This window comes from Barbatula barbatula, assembly GCF_947034865.1.
Source record: "Barbatula barbatula genome assembly, chromosome: 24".
Lineage (NCBI taxonomy): Eukaryota > Metazoa > Chordata > Actinopteri > Cypriniformes > Nemacheilidae > Barbatula > Barbatula barbatula.
Window position 1 is genome coordinate 13,140,243 of NC_136787.1, and position 19,858 is coordinate 13,160,100.

The window sequence follows — 19,858 nt, forward strand, 5'->3', positions numbered from 1 at the left end:
ACTAGTGAGTTTATTTACCCAAGGCTTTTCCCATGTTAACAAGCTGCCGGGCAGCCAGCACTTGCAGGACATAGCAGATGAATCTGTTTTAAGAAACCATTTTCCTGGCTCGGCTAATCCCAATTTCATCTAGATGTTGCAGTTTTATATTTCAGCAACGTATCAGTAGTTTTTACTATTCGTAAATCATGCAGTGAAGCAGAGAATTCTGTATACTTTGAATACCATCTAAGACTGAAAAATGAGTCACAAGAACATGACATCACGACATGACTACATTCAAGAATTTAGAGGTCGCTATGACATCAAAAGACAAAATGTTCTGTTTTCTTACAGGATATGACATGTCCACCTTCATCCGGAGGAACAGCCGCTACTTAAACGAAAAGGCTGTCTCGTACCGACAAGTGGCATTTGACTTCACAAAAGTAAAAAGAGGGTATGACTGTTTAATTCTTCACACAAAGTGGAACATTTTAGTCATTTACTCACCCTCTTATTATTCTAATCCCCCTGACTATTGTGCAAATATTGTATCGGTCCAGAGCGCTTTAATAAAAGGGTCTTTCAGCTGTTCTCATTTTAGAAACTTGGTTGTGTTAATTACTTTCATTGAAACCAAAAGAGCTGTGCAAACTTTGCTTTGCTTCATGTGAAATAAGAAAGTCATAGGGGTTGACACAAAGGTGAGAAAACTGTTAAAAAAAGAATTTTGGGTTGACTGTCCCTTTAAATCGGTCTATCAATCCCTTTATATCAGACAGCCATGTTGGGCAATAACAAAAAAATGTGTAGTTACGTCTTTTTTGTCTTCAAAGGGCGGATGGAGTCATGAGAACTATGAACACAGAGAAGCTCCTTAAGACAATCCCAATCATCCAAAACCAGATGGACGCCCTTCTCGACTTCAATGTGAGTTTAAGATAACAAAAACAATGTTTAGCAGTTTTACATCCAAACTAATGGCTTCATCTTTATGAAACACTCTACCTATGTTTTTTGTCATTGGTTATTCATTCCTAAATTATTCAGGTCTATGTTAAGATTTGATACATTTCGTTTCCACAGGTAAACGCCAATGAGCTCACAAACGGGGTCATTAACGCTGCGTTCATGCTTCTGTTTAAAGACGCTATCCGTCTGTTTGCGGCCTACAATGAAGGGATCATCAACCTGCTCGGTGAGCTGTCATCTTACAAAAGCTTTCCAAACTCACTTATTTTTCAAACTTGGCTTATTTGTGCTGTTGGTTCCTGGTCAAGAAACCATTGAACCCAACAAATGATATAAAAACTTTCCAAACTCGCTTATTGGCTTATTTGTGCTGTTGGTTCCTCTTAAAGAAACCTTTGAACCCAACAAATGATACAACATTGATGATATCGACACTCATCGACAGCTGAATTGGACTATGACCTGACTTGTCACTTTGTTTTACAGTTGCTTGTTTTCTACCTGGGGCCATTTAAACAAATCTCCCCTGTGGTTATAAGCAAATGCATATTTTAAGTCATGATAATGTCAATGTTTGCGGCAGTTATAAACCAAACCTATTTTCACTTTAAGTCCTTATTAGCTAGAAAGCCAGATGAACCTAGGTTATCTAGAAAATCTTATCAGGTGATGTGTCAATTCTCTTGAAAAATGAGTTTCATTGATCATGGGGTGTTTAACACATGTTCACTAATGATAGATTGAATTAGGGTGTAACAGTACAGATATTATCTCATTGTTTTTTAGCCATGGGGAAATTTGCTATTGAATGTATTGCTAAGTCCTCCATTGGAGTGTGTTTATGTTGGACGGCTAAAAACATGGGACTAAGATGTATTTATTGGCTTCGTTTCTGTGGGAGAGTTACATGTCAGCGAGAGCCGTTTCAGGTCATGTTGTGACGACAAAAGCAAAGCATAACTCGGCCATGCGAAATCGCAGAGCAACCAAAACCAAAATGTAGTTGGAAGGAAATTCTTCCTAAAACCTGACTTCATAACATTCTTCATTTACAGAGAAGTACTTTGACATGAAGAAAGTCCAGTGTAAAGAGGGTCTGGACATCTATAAGAAATTCCTCACTCGCATGACAAGAATCTCAGAGTTTCTCAAAGTGGCAGAGGTGAGAGTTGCGTAACCTGCAGAGCTTGTAACAAAGCAATATCGCACGAGAAAGAGTACTGTTGTGTAAAGTTGTACAATAGCTATTTTGTTGAATATAAAGTCGATGTACACTAAACACACTTAAGGAATAGTTCGCCTTAAAATAAAATTCTGTCATCATTTACTCACCCTGTTGTCATAGTAAATCTGTGTGTGCAAAACACAAAGGAAGATATTTAGAAAAATGTTGGTCCCCATTGACTTCTAGTGTATCGACGCTAAAATAATGCAAGTCAACAAGGAGCAACGGTTTTCCGTTACCAACAATTTTCTAAATATCATCTTTTGTGTTGTGCAGAAGAAAGAAAGGCATACAGTTTTGAAATAACAAGAACGCGTGTAAAGAAATGACAGAATTTTTATTATTCCTTCAATCAAAATCTTAACATTTCTGCTCTTTACAGCAAGTGGGAATCGATCGGGGGGATATACCTGACTTATCACAGGTGAGGACTTGAATGTGTTGGCTTTGGTTTTTTAAAAAGCTTTTATCCCTTCAGCAATGACTGTTTTTGCTGTCTTACTTTTCCGTCGCATTGCCTTTTCCTGCGAGACGCTGCTTGTGCTTTTCAGACAAACCTAGCACGGCTACGCTAGATTAAAACAAGCGTGTTTTAGAACTCTCGAACCTCCGGTTAGCTGGAAATAGTTGAGTTCTAGATCCATAATTCATGAGAGAGTTCTGAAACTGCAGCTAATCTGCTCGTTCATTGCGGCTGCATCCCTCAGGGCTGCGGTGATCTGCGCATGCGGACATCTCTGCATGTCATTGATCAGGGGAATCGCTCTAACCATTCTAATGCTTTATTCATACAGCACATAAAGGTGTGACACTAGATGGATTATAGGCCTGAAACTTTAAAAAGTGACTTAAGTTATCACACATTATCACACGTAAGGCAGCCTGAATTGGCTTTGATTTACTCTTTTATTAAAAAAAATGACCGTTTTCTTAAAGGGACAGTTCACACAAAAATGAAGTCTTTAATAATTTGTTCATCCTTACATCTTTGCAAACATGTATGCATTTTTTCTTCTGCAGAACTCAAAAGAATATATATTAAATAATGTAGTAACTAAACAACATAGGACATCCAACCACAGGGACATTTTTCTAAATATATTATTTTGTGTTCCTATGATGAGAGTCATATACATGTTTTGACTGACTTCAGGGTAATTAAATGATGAAACATATAATATATATATATATATATCGCGTCCTTAAACATCCCGTTTTGAAAGAAAATAAAACAAAACAGGAAAAGAAACTGCTCATCAAATGATTTTCAGTGTCCTGATACACAGTTTAGGTACAAATGATCTTTAACTCTATTTACAGTCGTTCCAGTTTTTTTTTATTGTGCTTTACCTCTTAACATCTTATATTTCTCAAATATCCTATAAATACCTCTGTTAAAAACCCACCTTTATATTCTGTATCTTTCCTTATCTTTCCACTTTCAGTTTACAGTTTGTGTAAGTACCTGCATCTCACTCTCTTCTGTGTGTACTCACTCAGAGCTCAGTCTCCTCGTGGGTACTTTCAAGTACCTTTGCATGCTTTCGTGTATGTGTGTGTACCGTAAATGTGTGTTTGTTCTGTGGTCAGTGAGTGTACTGGCCTGCAAGATAATGTTATTTTTCCATTCCTTCAGGCCCCCAGTAGCCTTCTGGATGCCCTGGAGCAGCACTTGGCTTCATTAGAGGGGAAAAAGGTTAAAGACTCCACTGCCGCCAGCAGGTACACTGACTTCCAAACGTCTTGTTTTTAACTTTCGAGCGTGTGAGGAGTTCTTTAGGTCATCATTTTGGGTTCGTTGTTTGTGACTTTGAGTCCATGTTTGTGGAAAACTCTTCAGGACGTTGAAAGATTTCTGTGCATATTTTGAAGTCACTGTGTGTTATGTTTATTTGTATATAAAAACATTGTATGTTTAGCTGCTATTGAAAAACAAATAAATTCAGCATTTTATTGATGATTTTAAGTTTAACTGTGTTCAAACACAGCTCTTCGGATGGGTTATTCACGCTATTTTATGTCCCGTAATTTGTATATTTTAAATATGTACTCCGTAAATAATCCACATGAAATATTTATACTTTTTTTTTATTTCATTTGATTTATTAATTCATTTTGTTAAATAGTTATAAGTAGCTTTATATTTGTTTATTTTCCAATAATGACTGGCTGACTTTACATTTTGTCTTGCTTCATTTGCCACTGTTGTTTTGTGTAATGTACTGAAAAGGAATTTGATGACTTGCAATTTGGTCAAGGGCTTAAAATATACAAGCTTTGCTAACACAGACTTTTTCTGGAAGTCCTGGGTCAAAGTGAGATCCTGTAGAGGAAGCAGTTAAAATGTGTTGTGTGAACAAGCTATCAGGGATGTCTACTTATATGCCAGCCAAGCATTTTCACAGTGGCATGTTTATTATATCACTTCCTCTTATAATCTCTCTTCCAAACAGAGCTAGTACTCTGTCCAACGCTGTGTCCTCCCTGGCCAACACGGGTATCTCTTTCACCAGAGTTGATGAGAGGGAGAAGCAGGCTGCGCTGGAGGAAGAACAGGCACGATTAAAAGCACTTAAGGTACGTTTCTCTATAACAGGTTTGAAAAGCATAACTTATAAATATTCAGTATGAAAGATTTGACTCCTTCCATTACCAAGGAGCAGCGTCTCAAGGAACTTACTAAAACGGGCTCCACAACCGCTGCATCCCCCGTTTCCACGGCGACAGGCACCATCAGCAGTGCCCCAGCCATTGACCTGTTCTCCACACCCAGTGGCTTCACTAACAAGTAAGAGACTTGCACGTGCACAGCAGAATTCCTCTCATGCTGCTGCGATGTCATATATCATTATATCAAATGTGCTGTTAATGATGATGTCATTTCAAAAAGCAGCTGGCACATGTCATGAGTTCTAACACAAGTGGCATATGTTGGCACGGTTACTATTGCTGGTACTTTGGGGGGGGCTTGTTAAAATCCTAAGTATTAAACATTCAGTTAAAAATGAAAACTTGCTGTTCACCCCGAGGTCCAAAAAAAAATGTTTGTTAGTTATTTTACTTTATTTCTCACATCTAGATGATGTACCTGGACAGCCTAAGCTTTCTGAGATTTAGCCTTAAAAGCCGTTTTAGAATCGATCTCTGTTCTCTTATTTGAAGTGTGTGAATTCCTGCCCGGACGGAATTTGGATATGAAGAAGTTATTGACTGCATGCGGACTCTTAAGCTCCACTCTAAGCACTTCAAATTAACTTGCCAAGTTTGTCTTTGCTGTGCGACTGTGAAATTCTTGGCCCTTAGAGTGCTGTTTTATGGAAGACATTAATTCGATTCCTGTGTTTGTGTGCTGCGCGTCTGGCTCCAGTACACCGAAGGTTCCGAACGATCTGTTGGACCTGCAGCCAGCTTTCCAGCCCACCCTGTCTCTCTCTGGCCTGCCTTTAACCAACTCATGGGGAGGTGAGCGAGTCGCACCACAGGAACTTGCACATCTGCATTAAAACTCATCTGAGAGAAATCGATCTTACATCAACATTGTGTTCTCCTCAGTAATCAAACCTGGAACAACGAACGTTCCCTCTGGATTTCAGTGCACAGTACAAAGCGTGTTCTGTGGGTTTACACGCTGAGACCTCTTATTTGCCTAATTCAGATCTAATCTGCACAATCTGAAACAGTAGGGTCCAATATTTAACAAATGTGCCGATACGCCATGTAGGATAATATTTGACGTGGGGGGGTGATGTGATACAGTATTGACTTCCGTTAGCAGTCAGTCAGGGCCAGAAAAAGCATCAGGCCTTCATGGTTTATTGGATCAAACTGCATAAAAACACACTCAGCAGTTTTCACAGAATATGCCTTGATGTGAATTGAAGCTCAATGTAGGACTCGGACAACTTTTGCTGTCTAATGATAGTTTTGTTTTTACTGAAAAGGAAAGCCAGCATAGGCTTAATGTGACATTCAGAGTCTAGGTTTGGGGATTTGTTTATAAAATGCATGAAATGATCATTATAGTCTTGAATTTGAATGTATTTGGTATTATTGTTTATGAATAATGAAACTCATCATGATGTCTGAATCAAAATCTTTTGGTTCTAACCGAGGTCGCACAGTAGGTTTAAAAGCGCACTAGTATTGACAACCCTTTTCAATGTCCAGTCTAACTTGTATTTATTAAATCAGACCCTACAGTATTGTTTCATTATATTTATATAAGTATATATATATATATATTCAGTATATATATAAGTTTTATTTATTTATTTGTTATTATGCAAGTTAAACGTGTTTTGTGAAAATCACTTAATGGTTTTTAAAGAACTTCGAAAACAAATCTTAAAACAACATATTACAGTTGTACGTTAAACATAATCGAGAAACTACTTAGTTTATTAGATTTCTGAAATTTATTAAATAAAAAATATTTGATTTAAACAACCCACCTTTCTGTTCCATTGAGTAAAGATGCATGCTTGATGTTATACATTTCCACCCATGTCAGATGGCTTATTTAGTTTTTTATTTACATTTACCGTCTACAAACATCTATGTGTAAACTAATTTTGAAGAACAGACCTAACTGGCTTCATCTCATTTGTCCTGCAGTCTCAGTTTGCATGCTTTCTTTCTTTGTGTCTTTGTATTTCTAACCTCTTCCTGTTGTTCTCTGTTTTTCTTCGGTGGTGTAGATCCTTTCACCTCTACAGAAGCCGTTGACGACTCCATTCCAAACTTAAATCCTTTCCTTACAAAACCTGTTGTTGATCCCATGCATCTGCCTGTTGTGTCTTCAGATGCTGTTAGTTTTGCTAGGACGCCCAGTCATGAAATGTTTGGTGGTAAACTGCTGTTCTTTTCTCTCATGCAGTTCTCTGTTTGTTTTCTTTTGCGTGCTCGTCTGTTTTCCTCCACTCTCATTTTTGTTTTGAACGCTCCACAAAGTCTACAAAGACCCATAGGGTAGAACCATAGCCGTGACCCGAATGCACCTTGAGAAGTCTTAGGTTCATACATGCTGTGTCTCAACTTAATGAGATGTACGTAGGTGGAAAATGTTTGGACATTGGTTGACTCTCATTTTCTAACTGATGTACAGCCACGGAAAAAATTAAGAGACCATTTTAAAATTATTTTCAGAATTTGCCATTTATAGGTGTGTGTGTTAAGGTAAAAATTTCATTAGTTTCATTCTGTGAACTACTAACAATGTTTCTCCCAAATTTCTAATAAAAACAATGTTTCTATTTGCAGAAAATGAAAACTGGATAAACAGGTCATAATAACAAGAGATACTCTTGTTATTATGTCTCAAGAGATGTATTTTTGTGTACATGTGTATATAACAAATATTTACATAAAAATATACATACATTTATATTTAAATATCATTTTAATTATGTTTAAAAGATAAACATAGCATTAAATATACTCGTGCATGATTGTGTATTTATATATACATGTATAAATAAACACGCCACACACGCATATATTGTTTAAACACAAACCCTTGTTTCGGAATCGATTCATCGTAAATCATTTATTTGACAGCACTTATTGTTGTTTAACGTTTATTATAAAAAATAAGTATTTCAGACAGAACCCCTTTTTACAAAAAACATTATTAGCATCATATTAGCAATCCACAGTTGATGTCTTGAAATTTTGTTCTTTTGTTACACTAGAAAATTAAGGACATTGCATTGTGGGATGCAGTATTACTTGCCGTTTAAACAGGTTGTTTAGTACACACTTTGGCAAATATTAAAGCTTACCCATGTATGCATGGAATGTGCCATGTTGTTTCTACAGTAGCTCTAGACAGACAAACTGCTCTACAATGTAACGTAAATACGTTATCTCCTTTGGCAAAGAAGCAAAGACATCTTAGTTCTGTGTCAGCCACTGTAGTGCTTCTAAAGGAATGGTGGAGTGAGCCACTGTTTGCAATTCGTTACCTCACCGCTAGATGCCAGTAAATTTCATACACTGGACCTTTAATTGAAAATGTAAATGTTTTTGGGTTAGGTTAATAGAATACACGGTTTATAAAAATCATTGTCTATGGGAAGTCTCCAAAAAAATATGGAAACCGTGTGTGTGCCTGCGTGCATGTGTAAAGAGCATAAGGAAGTCAAGCTTCTGTGAGTTTGTTCAAAGCTGGGGACATTATTTATTATGTTTCCAGAGCGAACAATAACATATTTCAGAGACCGCGACAGACAGATGGTTTGTTGCTACTGTAAAGCGTGTTTGTGTTTGTACAGCTGTAATTTGGTGCGTTGGCTGTGTGTTGATTTGAATATATAAGTGAGACTAAGAATGAGTTCTATAAAAGGCATATAAAAAACCGATTTAAATATCCATGTTTCTTCTTTTGAGTGAGGTGGTCCTTTTTCCTCTACAATACCTGAAAATTGCTTTCTCTTTGTTGACATTTCTTTACACCGAGGGTCTTTGGACCACCTTGCACAAAAAAGTTTTGCTTTGTTTTGCCCAATGCTTTGTTGCTTTAGGTTTGTATGGTCTATCATTTTAGTTTCTCCCTAGAGTGTTAAGTTTTTCTCGAAATGTCAATTTCGTTTCTTGGTTCTCCAGATAATTACAATCCCTTTATTGATTCGAGCTGTTCCATTGCATCACCCGTCGAGCCGCCTGCTCAGATGGGCTGCTTCCTCACAGGTACAGATACCCCTGTGTGGCGTATATTATGTTTTCTGACCCAAGAAAACATAATGGAGTTGTGCCCTGCAGGGGCCTGTGTGTTACCCCACGATTTCCCATTATGGTTGCCTTTTACCCCAGCTTGACCAGAATAGAGTGAGCGAGGATGACTAAAGCAAACTTAACCCAAATATGTAAATAATAAGGCGTCAGTAAATAATGACTTTTCTTTTTTCTTTAGTAGTTAATATGAATTTCCTCTGTTTAATTTTATATTTGTTTATTATACATTTTTTGTCTCACTTCACACGTTCTCATCTCTGGCTCTCTTCTGTTTTGAATCTGGGTCTGTCAGACTCCTTCTGTTCTCCGGCTTCTGCCTATCCTAACACTCCTCTCTTCCAATCTGAGCCCTCCAATGTAGCTGGACTATTCGGAGGTATGTACTCTTTCTCCATTCTCTTTCTCTCTCAGTCTTTCAGCTGTCTCTCGCACTACTAGTTTACACTAAATCTACAGGAAAATGAAAGAAGAGCAGAGATGAACATCCCTGGTTTCATTCATTGAATTTAAAGGAGTTTCAATGGTTTCTTATGTCTGTAACATGTTTAGAATGGTTCTTGGAACTGAAACAATTGCCCCGGGCTAACAGAGTCAAACACCTGTTTTTTCTGGAAGTCCTTAGATGAACTTAATGGGGTTTTTTGTGTTGCTTCAATGTTCAAACACGTGTAGGCTGACCCGGGTGTCTAGTTGTATGAGGTCTGACCTTGTTTTCTTCTAACACAGGGTTCTCGGCTCCTCCTGCTGCCCAGCCTCCCAGCTCGACAGGACTTAATGTCGACTTCGATTCTGTGTTTGGCAATAAATCCGCTACCGGCAATGCAGACTCCGCTGGTAAGAGATTTGCAGAAACAGACTGCTGTTATCCTCACATGATGCTTGACATCCATCTCACTGCTGAGGGCCGTGATGTTTAATGGCACCTGGCGGCTTTGTGGAGTCATCGTGGTTTTGGATTATGTAAAGAGCTGGTAGTGAAGTTGCTGAGCCGTTTTTTGTCATTGTTAAGGAGTTCAAGAGTAAGTAACATTCGATTTTGATGGTCCTACTTTGGTTTATGGAGTGTCCAAGTTTATGTACATACAAGGTGTAAAAACACTTATGTCGTAATAATAGGCAGTTATTCTTAACATAATTCTTGACTGACTCTCAAATGATTCATTCTCCGATTCATCCGTCTAATCCCCTCCTATCCTTGAGCCTAGTGTCATGTGATTGGTCAAACGTGTTTAGCTTGTGCCGCAAACGGAACAACTATCATCATTACGGAAGTCTGCTGTGATTGGTCAAACGCGTTCATCATGTGTCGCAAATGGAATGCCTATCATCATTACTGGATTGGATATTATATGCAGTGTATAGATAGCAGTTTGAGGCCGAGTCTGACAAAGAAACATCCGAAAAAGCCAGTCAACAAGAAACTCTAGCACGACTGGAGCACGATGTTTCTCAGTGGCAAGTGACAACTCTTGTGATCAACTTCCAGTGTAACAACAGGCATGTTGTGCTTTTGCTCATCGTTAAAATAAAATATAATTTTTACTTGAAATAATACGTTAGTAATAATATTATTTAATCTTTACTGTGCGTTGTTGTTACATAGAGCATTTTATATAGTCGACGTTATAACAAAAGATTTTAGTTTCACCCCTTTATCGTATAAACAAACTGTAATACCCCAGAAATAACGTTACATGTTAACGTTAGCGTTATATGCATTAGCTAAACACGGACATAAGGTACACAAATATTTATTTAAGTCAAGACAAAAATAAATAGACACACTTTCAGGTTGTTATTCGGTGTTCAGTTCCAAATAAAGTTGGTATTTTCCTCTCTTTCAAGGATAGTCGTTTAACATATCCTGCAGTAAAGAAGACTGAGTTCGTGTCTAGAACCCTTGTCTCTTTGTGTGAAACGATGCACACGCATCACGAACAAACGACAGTGTTTGGGGGAGGAGAATGAAGTTTTTGCAGCAGTCCGCAGCAAAACGTAGGCGGGGACTATTTCTAGTGACGTAAATGCTCGGACTAGGTCACGTCTAGTTTGCGGGATTCAGAGTCAGAGTCGACTTTCTTACAAGCCAATAACTTTATTCATTTTCCTTCGGGCTTAAAACTTGGCAGACTGCTTACTTTCAAACACTGCAACATAACACACTGCATGATATGTAATTTTCATGATCTAATGTTACTTACTCTTTTATTAAATGTTTATCTTTAGAGTTATTTTGGAAAGGCGGAAGGAGTCAAGATGCACACGTGCACATCATAAAAAATCGCTGTCCAACACACACACACACACGCTTTGCAAACTCACTTGCACATAGAAGTTTCCTTTTTCTTACAAATATCTGGAAATTCAAAAATCAAGATATATTGACTTGAGAATCAAAATTGGAAACTGGAATTAAGTTTGACCTCTTTATGAAGAACATAATTCAAGTGTTAAAGGGACAGTTCGCCCAAAAATGAAAATTCCAAGTTGTTCCAAATCTGTATAAATGTTTTGTTTTGATGAACACAGAGAAAGATATTTGGAAGAATGCCTGTAACCAAACAGTTCTTGGCCACCTACCATAGTAGGAAAACTGACTGTTAGTCAATGGTGGCCAAGAACTGTTTAGTTACAAGCATTCTTCCAAATATATTTTAAAGTGTTCATTAGATAAAACATTTATACATATCTGGAACAACTTGAGGATGTGTAAATGATGACATAATTTGTATTTGTGAGTGAGCTATGCCGCTTAACGTTGAATTTGTTAGGGTTTTATAAATGTGCCCATGTTTCATTTAAAATAAGACCACTGTCATATTTTGAGATGTTCCTCATATTGTTCTCTCTCTCCTCTCTCACTGTGTGATGGATCTGTTTGGGCCACTGGCTTTGCATGGCACTGCATGTCTGGGTGAGTTGACTTCACACTAGATTTTGCCCACATTGTTTTACTTGGAGTTCTGCACCTTTTGCTTTGTGGGCATTGGATTTTCACTCCACCCAACTTAATGGCTCTTCTTGTTTGTGTGTGTTGTCTGTGTCTTTATCCCTCTCCCTTTCCCTCTGCTCATTTAATTTAAGACGATATTTTAGGTGGCATGCTGAAACCCACAGTGGCCTCTCTCAACCATGGTCTGACGCCCAGTGCCCAACACGCAGGCAGACTGGTTTCCGATGACTTGGATTCCTCCCTGGCAAACCTTGTAGGCAGTAAGTGTCCGGTGTGCCCTGGATGTGAATGGTTTCTACCTTAAACATATGTTGATTTCTTGTCTGTGGAACACAAAACAAGATATTTTGAGAGAAGTGCTTTTGTGTCTTTATAATGGAAGTCAGAGAGTCCGGTGTTGTTTGGTCACCAACATTCTTCAAAATATCTTCTTGTGTGTTCATCAGAAGAAAGAAAGCCATACAGGTTTGAAATGACATAAGTGTGAGTAAATGATGACCGATTTTTCATTTTTAGTCCACTGTATGAATAACAGGCAACAAAATATGATGTCATGCTCTACAGCTTCTGTTTATAATAAATAACAGGTTACATGTTGAAAAATGAATGTTGTTTAAAATTGACTGTATAAAATTAATTTCATTCAATTACTGACGTTTCATTTTTTGTGCTCACCCTCAGATCTCGGTATTGGAAACGGAACAACGAAAAAGTAGGAGCCTTTGCCACAGAGCTCATCTCAATCATTAATCTAATTCTTTGAATGAAAAAAATCCATTTTCCATTTGATTTAATCCTTTCATATCAGTGACATTCATTGGAGTCATCCTGGAGAAAAGAAGTTGACCGGAGGAACCAACTGGCAACCAAAGACTGCTCCAACCACAACATGGAACCCTGCCACCATGGTGAGCGCACAATATGAGCTTTCTTTAACTCAAATGAAACAAGGCGCCTACTTAAAGCAGCTGCCTTGAACCAATACATGGACCATAGCTGGAGATTTCCCAAATCATTCTGTAACATAAGCTCTGTTCAAAACCTTACTGAGCTCTCTCGCTCCCGCCAAATAGCGGAAGTCATTCTGAAGATGGCTAAATTGTTGCCAATGTAGGCGGCTTACAAAGTTTTGGAACTGAGCTGTAATTCACATTAAGGTTCTCACAAAAAAACGATAACAGCTGCAATGTATTTTGTCTTGTATGTGTTTAAATGTGTTTGTGTGAACTTACCATGTGAGTTGTGCGTAATTTTGTTTGTATGCCTTCTAATTGTCTCTGTTGCGTTGTGTAACCGTTCTCGTCCGGGGGATAAACAGAAAGGCATGCTTTTCCCACAATACGTAAGTCAAAACAATGAGTTGAACCATTCTCTGAAAGGCATGAGAATATTAACCACACCGCCTTGGCTCACAGTCTATATGACCCGTGTTTGTTTGAGTGTTCCGAGCTGCACTGATGCGAGCTGATCTAACCAGACGTCACTTCGGCATGGCTAACGGCTCTGTTCCTGCTCCTCCCTGTCCTCTCATCAGTTTCGCTTGTTTATCATCATTTGGCGTAAATCAGTGGATTAGTGTTTCCAGTGGAGGGTTTACAGAACGTTGCGTGAAGTCTAGTACATGCAAACTAGTACACACAGCTTGTTCGGTTCTGACCTGTGGTGTATCATGCTAAACGTTCTGATGGAAACACTTTTACAGGAGTTAATTTTTACTTTGGAGAATATGATGAGCTAAATTTATATGCATGATGAACCTATTATATATATGTATATATATATATATATATAAGAGCTTTTAGATTTTTTTGTGTACCTTTCTATTGAAATGTCGTTGAATTATGGTGTGGGCGAGCTATTCACCTTATCTCAGTATACGGTATACCTTTTATTTGTTCATGTGATTTTACTTTTTGACAATTTCCCAAAAAATCTTTCTGAAGCATTTTCATGTGTGGGCTGTCACATGCTTAATATTTTTTAAGGATCAGTGGTATGATGTATTTTGAAAGCATTCACATCTTGATGTAGATGCTCTGTAGAGCAGTTTGTCCGTTTTGGGCTACTGTAGAAACAACATGCCGAATTAAAATTCTTAAAATTCTAGACTTTTCTTACCTTTGGTGAAATTACAGTAGCAAATGATTTAATGGAGAATCATTCTAACTATAAACACTAGAACATTACAGCATGGGTTTGAAACACTTGTTACTGCATTTTCAATGTTGTTTACTGATAAATGACTTGTTACCGTTCTCTCAGTCTTCAGACATTAGGAGCCTGTCACACATTCAGTGGCACAATGTGTCTGTGGACAGCAATGGCTTGGGTGAACATTTCACAGCTCCTTCACAAAGAGCTTCTCTCTTCCACCAGAGCCTTGCACCTGCAACTAATCACTCTGCCTTCAAAGAGAACACACACACACGCTCTTTCACTTTATCTGCTCTGGAAAAGACTTCTTTAACATTTCCCAGATGTCATCAGCTTTGTAAAGAGAAAACAAAAGAAGTATTTTTGGGTGAATTTTCAAACTAAAAGTTTCAAACAAAGTTTCCTCTGTTCCGTGAGATTGCCGTGTGCAAACACGGAAACCGTGATGGCGTGTCATAGCTGCCTTAGTTGAATTGAATCTTTCATTCACGCTAAACAGAATGATGTCATGTTATACCTGTGCTATTTCTGTTCTCACACCAAATTTGTCCTCTCAGGCACCCTCTGTAATGGCCTTCCCCGCCACGACGCCCACAGGCATTATGGGATACGGCATGGTGAGTGGAAATGTTTACATTACTCCATGTCAGAAGTTCTTTCGTTCTTGCATGTTTGGTGTTGTCGGTCCTTGCCGGTACAGTGTGGGTGCTCTCTGGAGCTGAAGCATCTCTTCCTTGAGCGCAGGTCAAAATGACTGCATCTTTGCCTCTGCAACTTTATATGTTTTATTCATCAGTTTAGAAGGAGTGAGTTTCAGACCATGTGCGTTCTCAGCTTTGAGAAAAAGATTCAAAGCCACACGTCAAATGTTCTTGATTAAAGTTTTGGAGTGAACGGTAACTTGTGGTCTACAATAAATCTGAGTCAAGGCTCCACAATAATACAATACATAATACAGCAATTCTCAAAGAACTCTTAAATAGCATTTAAGAATGAGACTTGTTGATCAACACGGACCATAAATAACGAATAAATTGGAGAAACCACTCTGCAAATGACACATTCACAACCATATCAACGTTTATGTAACTGCTGGTGTGACACATTTGTTCCGGATCCAACAGGCCCTGTACCTCGAAGTCTTTTTCCCTGAATTACATCTATGTAGAAGAATGTGAACTTAGTCCAGATACTCCAAATGCTTGGGAAAAAGTGTGGCTTTCAGTGTTTGCTGTGCAAGTTGTTGTTCAGGTGTTATTAAACAATAACTCCATTTGACTCTTGTTCCTCTTCGCTGAGTTTCAGGGCTGTCAAATGCAATGTAATGTACATGGCGAAATTATTTAACCCATTGGTTAATTTAAACATTTTTATAAACATTCTGAAATTTTTTTCAAAATGTTTTATATTATTATTATGCTTGAAACTTGGGACCGAGTACGGATGAGGTTTAATGATTTGTGTGTGTTCTTTGACCATAAAAGGAATTGCATGTTTGTTTGTTTGTTTGCATGAAACTGAAGTTGTGGTGGTGATTTCTTTTCCATTGTGACATATCGAAGTGGAATGGCTTCTAGAATGAGGAAAAATGTAGGGCAGGGCTTGATTTTGTGCCTGAGGAATTGGGTCCTTCAATACTTAAGGTCTGGAACTTATTACCACTTTCTTTGGCCAAGGCCTGCCCAAGAGGCCATATGACTGACAGGTAAAGCAACCAATCACATTTCATTTTGTGCGGCATCATGTTTAGAAGCGTGGAAATGTCCCTGCAGTAACAGACAGGTGTCACAAACATGTCAAAAGTAAAGTGCAACAAAATGATCATAAGTTTATGCCGGGAACCTCGCAAACTTTAAGAATTCATCAGGATCTACTAAACGGTTCAATCTTAATAGCAACCGTTGTAAACACGATCTGCTTCGATCAGATGGCTTTGTGTTGTTTCCAGACGGACAGTTAAAGAATGCGACACGCACGTCTCCCAGAATTCCTATGAAAGTCAACCAATAAGATGACGACTTCGAATGTGCTGAAGTGTTTCCAAAAAAGTGACGTCTGAGGCTGAGACTACTCGGGAATTGATTGAATTTTTGGAAGTCAGTATAGTCCCGCCCTTACGCCAAGACATGTCATGCAGAAAAGACAGGGAGTTAAAGTCCCTATGAACCTAAAGTAATTTACTGCATTCTGGCCCAGTCCCGAGTTAAACGGAATATCGAATTAATAAAATAGTGGGCATGACTTGTTTTCCTTTGCGAACTGATTGGATTATGTATTATGTATTTAAACTGGCAGCAGACTGACAGTTGAAGGGGAGGAGTTAATGGATGCTCCGCCCAAGTCTACCTGACATAATCAGAGATGGGTGGATCGCTACTAGAGGGTAGAAGGGTAGGCCAAGGGTATGAATGAAAATAAGAAAGTTTTGCTTTAGTGTGTCTTAACCTTCATCTGTTTTTTTATTTCCAGCCCCCTCAGATGGGCTCCATGTCGATGATGACCCAGCCCACTATGATGTACACGCAGCCTGTGATGCGGCCGGCGAATCCTTTCGGCCCAGTCTCAGGAGCACAGGTATGACCTCCTCACAATGAGCTTACAAACACTGCTATCAGTTCAACAATGCATCAGTACAACAAAGCCGGATCCAATCAGATATGTTCATGTTTAACACATGTTCATAGAATTCCTCGAATGCCTTTTCATGCCAGAGTGTTTTTATTCAGCCCACATGGTCTGTCTTAGAATAGAGTCATCAGTGAAATCCTGACTGACTATACTCTATTCTAAGAGCTCCTGAAGCCGCTCTCCAGCCTCTATTCAGAATGCACAATAGTTCATCATCACGTGCCATTGCTGTGCTCTTCTGAATAATCAAAGCTAGCATGGTGGCATTCACACATACCCAGGGAGGGATATGTATTCCGCACCTGCACCAAATTCTTGGGAATACATATCGTACCCCGACACCCCTGCTTCTTTTCTGTAGCAGTGTTAGAATTGGAAATTGGTACAGCCCTACAAGTGCTGATATTAGAACGCTGGGGTTTAGCGTTAGAAAAGATCCTCTCCTCGTCTTCATCCTGTCTTTTTCCTCTTGTGTGTGTTGGAGTGTTTTCTGGCTGTCCCTGGACTCCTTCAATCTCTTTCGTTCTCTCTGAAATAGCTTTCCACTGCCTCTAGTCCTTCCAGTTCAAGTCCTCTCAGAGCTCCGGGACAGGACCCTTTTGCACAGCTCTCTCTGAAGGATTTCCTTTAGAACGTCTTTAGGTACAATTGTGTGTTGGTCTGTGTGATGGACAGGTGCTTCTTACTTAAAGAGATAGCTCACCAAAAAAAGATTTGTATCAGCTACTCACACTCATGTCATTCCAAACCCATATGACTTTCTTCTGCAGAACACAAAAGAAGATATTGAAGAATGTCGGTAACCGAACAACATCGCCCCCCATAGACATCCACTGAATGGACACAAAACCAACGAGAAATTTCTTAAACTATCTTATTTTGTGTTCAACAGAAAAAAGTGTCATGCAGGTCTCAAATAAATAATATAATAAATAATGACAGGATAGTTTGGTGTACTATCTCTTTAAAAACAGTGTTTCTATCAAATCTTTTACCCTTGCTTTCTACCTCTGCTGTATGGTTCGTAATGCTGATCTATTCTGAAATATTATTGCTGTGGTTTGTAACGCTTCCTCATCTGAAAATGTGAAAAAATCACAAGTTGAGCTGTTTTGATGTAATGGAATACGACATGTGTAGCTCTGGGATGCATGGATGTCTTTTTTACCTTGTGATTTCGGTGTCAATTTTGATTTGATCATTTGTAAATAATTTTGAACCCCTTTGAGTTTTCCAATTATCCTAAGCTTGCACCTTCCCGCTCACTCATCTCATCATTCACTGGCTGATTTACTTGATATTACATATTGAGTTAATCTGTCCATTCTTTATACCGTAATGTCTCAAGAATAGTGAATTTCAAACATAAAGACTCAAACATCAGTTATTACACAGGAACCACAGAAACATTCTGAAATGCAGAATGTAAATCATTAGTAATGTGCGTTTCTGTGTTTTCAGATGCAGTTCATGTAGGTGAAGAAGGGTCGACGTTTCCCAAGGATGAATCACACAGCAAATCTCAAACCTTTAATCTCTCTCCAGTCGGCCGTCCGGCTCCACAATGAGAGTTCTACCCCAGTACAAACCTGTACGGGAATCAGAGGGGAAGGGTGGGTGGGGCGTTATGGGAATTGATAGGTTATGGGGGGACTGTTTCCCTGTCAGATGGAATACGTGACGCTCCTTTTGTAATTTGTATAACACAGTTACATTGTGCTGTTATTGTATTGCTCAGCATGTGAGAAGTGAGCGAGTGTCGGAATGTCTTGTCTCCGCTTCACTTTTTCCAGAAATGTTGGATCGGGGGTGGGAAACGGGGGGAGGTTTTCTTTATCTGATCGTCAATCAAGCATTACCTAATTTAACCATCACCAAATAGAAATTCTAACACCCGTTTCTACTATGATTTCTACTTTATTTTTCTATGTTGCCGTCTGTAATAGACATTCCTTGTGTATTGTCTGTATTTATTTATGATTTATCCACTGAGGACATAAGAAACCGAAACGGATGAGTTCTTTCCAAGCTCTTCCTCACGTGAGGCATTTAGGAGTATGCGTTGATGATATGGGTATGATTGGTTGTAAAATTCGGATTGCGAGATTAACTGAATTATACAAAATATATAATATAAAAAAATGAAATGGGGGGGACATCTATAAACTGACTGACACAGCACTAAGTATTCTCAGAAACAGTTGAATGTCTAGTGCAATTTCTTTGTAACTCCAACGCTCACCACCCCTTCACTTGTTAGAAAAATAGGAGAAACCGCACAAATCATGCCACATTGTAGTCCGTTCTGTGCCCTTATGGGTGGGGGGGGGTCTGGGTGTCTCACGGGGAGCATATATCGAATTAGCAAAGCACTACATTTGTAATTTGCGCCATTGCATTGGGGAAGATCTGTATTGCTTCTTGCTTGGCACGTCATTATTTTATATTGACAGTTACATGGCTGCCTTTTCAACAAGCAGAATCACCTTCATATTCGGGCCACCCTTCTTAGCGAAGAGAGGAGAATGATTGTGTGTGTGTGTTTTTGTATGAGTGAGAGAGAGAATGGAAGTGAGGACTGTATTTTGGTATCATCGGGGTTGAAGCTTCTTTGAAATGATCTGTAGGTCAGGCAGTGAGAGAATAGGGGGCGCTGTTGATCAGCGCTCTGTGTACATAAAACTGTCCGCTAGGGGAGCATGTGAAGGGGGGTTTGAAGATGAGGGCGATTCTATCCATTGATTTTGCATATTTACTGCATCATCCCTGCAGATTCTATTTTTGTTTATATGACAAAAAATTAAGAATTTGGGTGTTTTTCAAATAAAGTACAGCTTCCACAGAACAAAAGTGTGCTGCCTCTACTTTTTTGTGTTTATTAGGTTATATTTACACATGAGTGTGCCACTTCATACAAACATATCTTACATCATCATCAAACACCTACCGCTGTTAAGGTGTGTGCTTAATCTTGCAGGTATGCACTATTGTATGCCAATTTTGAAGTATTAAATAGCGTGAGTGACATTTATTAAACCGTGAAGAACCAATAATATGTGAGATATGTACAAATGTATTAACTGTGAAACCTATTCTGTTGGAATGCCCTGCTTTTAATGATACTAGACACCGTTTTCATTACACCAAAGTAGAATTGTGTCATGAATAAGTTTGCCCTTAGAGCTGCTTAAAAACATATAAGAGTAAGTAGT

At 38.7% G+C, this 19,858-nt stretch overlaps 1 protein-coding gene across 14 annotated transcripts in view; it reads left to right on the plus strand.

Moving 5' to 3' along the window:
- Positions 1 to 19,489, plus strand: part of picalma (phosphatidylinositol binding clathrin assembly protein a) — a 30,657-nt gene extending 11,168 nt beyond the window's left edge. For 2 of the 14 annotated variants that reach the window (XM_079448834.1, XM_079448840.1), the window contains 17 exons: positions 337 to 439; positions 819 to 912; positions 1,069 to 1,180; positions 2,010 to 2,116; positions 2,562 to 2,603; positions 3,816 to 3,901; positions 4,633 to 4,756; positions 4,837 to 4,967; positions 5,547 to 5,641; positions 9,638 to 9,745; positions 12,008 to 12,124; positions 12,546 to 12,576; positions 12,673 to 12,772; positions 13,183 to 13,206; positions 14,576 to 14,635; positions 16,488 to 16,592; positions 18,108 to 19,489. In XM_079448834.1, coding sequence (XP_079304960.1) covers positions 337 to 439; positions 819 to 912; positions 1,069 to 1,180; positions 2,010 to 2,116; positions 2,562 to 2,603; positions 3,816 to 3,901; positions 4,633 to 4,756; positions 4,837 to 4,967; positions 5,547 to 5,641; positions 9,638 to 9,745; positions 12,008 to 12,124; positions 12,546 to 12,576; positions 12,673 to 12,772; positions 13,183 to 13,206; positions 14,576 to 14,635; positions 16,488 to 16,592; positions 18,108 to 18,122 — 1,454 coding nt within the window. In that variant the 3' untranslated portion in view covers positions 18,123 to 19,489. Of the gene's footprint in view, positions 1 to 336; positions 440 to 818; positions 913 to 1,068; positions 1,181 to 2,009; positions 2,117 to 2,561; positions 2,604 to 3,815; positions 3,902 to 4,632; positions 4,757 to 4,836; positions 4,968 to 5,546; positions 5,642 to 6,876; positions 7,027 to 8,782; positions 8,867 to 9,203; positions 9,288 to 9,637; positions 9,746 to 12,007; positions 12,125 to 12,545; positions 12,577 to 12,672; positions 12,773 to 13,182; positions 13,207 to 14,575; positions 14,636 to 16,487; positions 16,593 to 17,184; positions 17,390 to 18,107 lie in introns of those variants that run through there. The other 12 variants (XM_079448844.1, XM_079448845.1, XM_079448835.1 and 9 more) reach the window with 8 other exon arrangements.
- Positions 19,490 to 19,858: the final 369 nt, after the last annotated feature.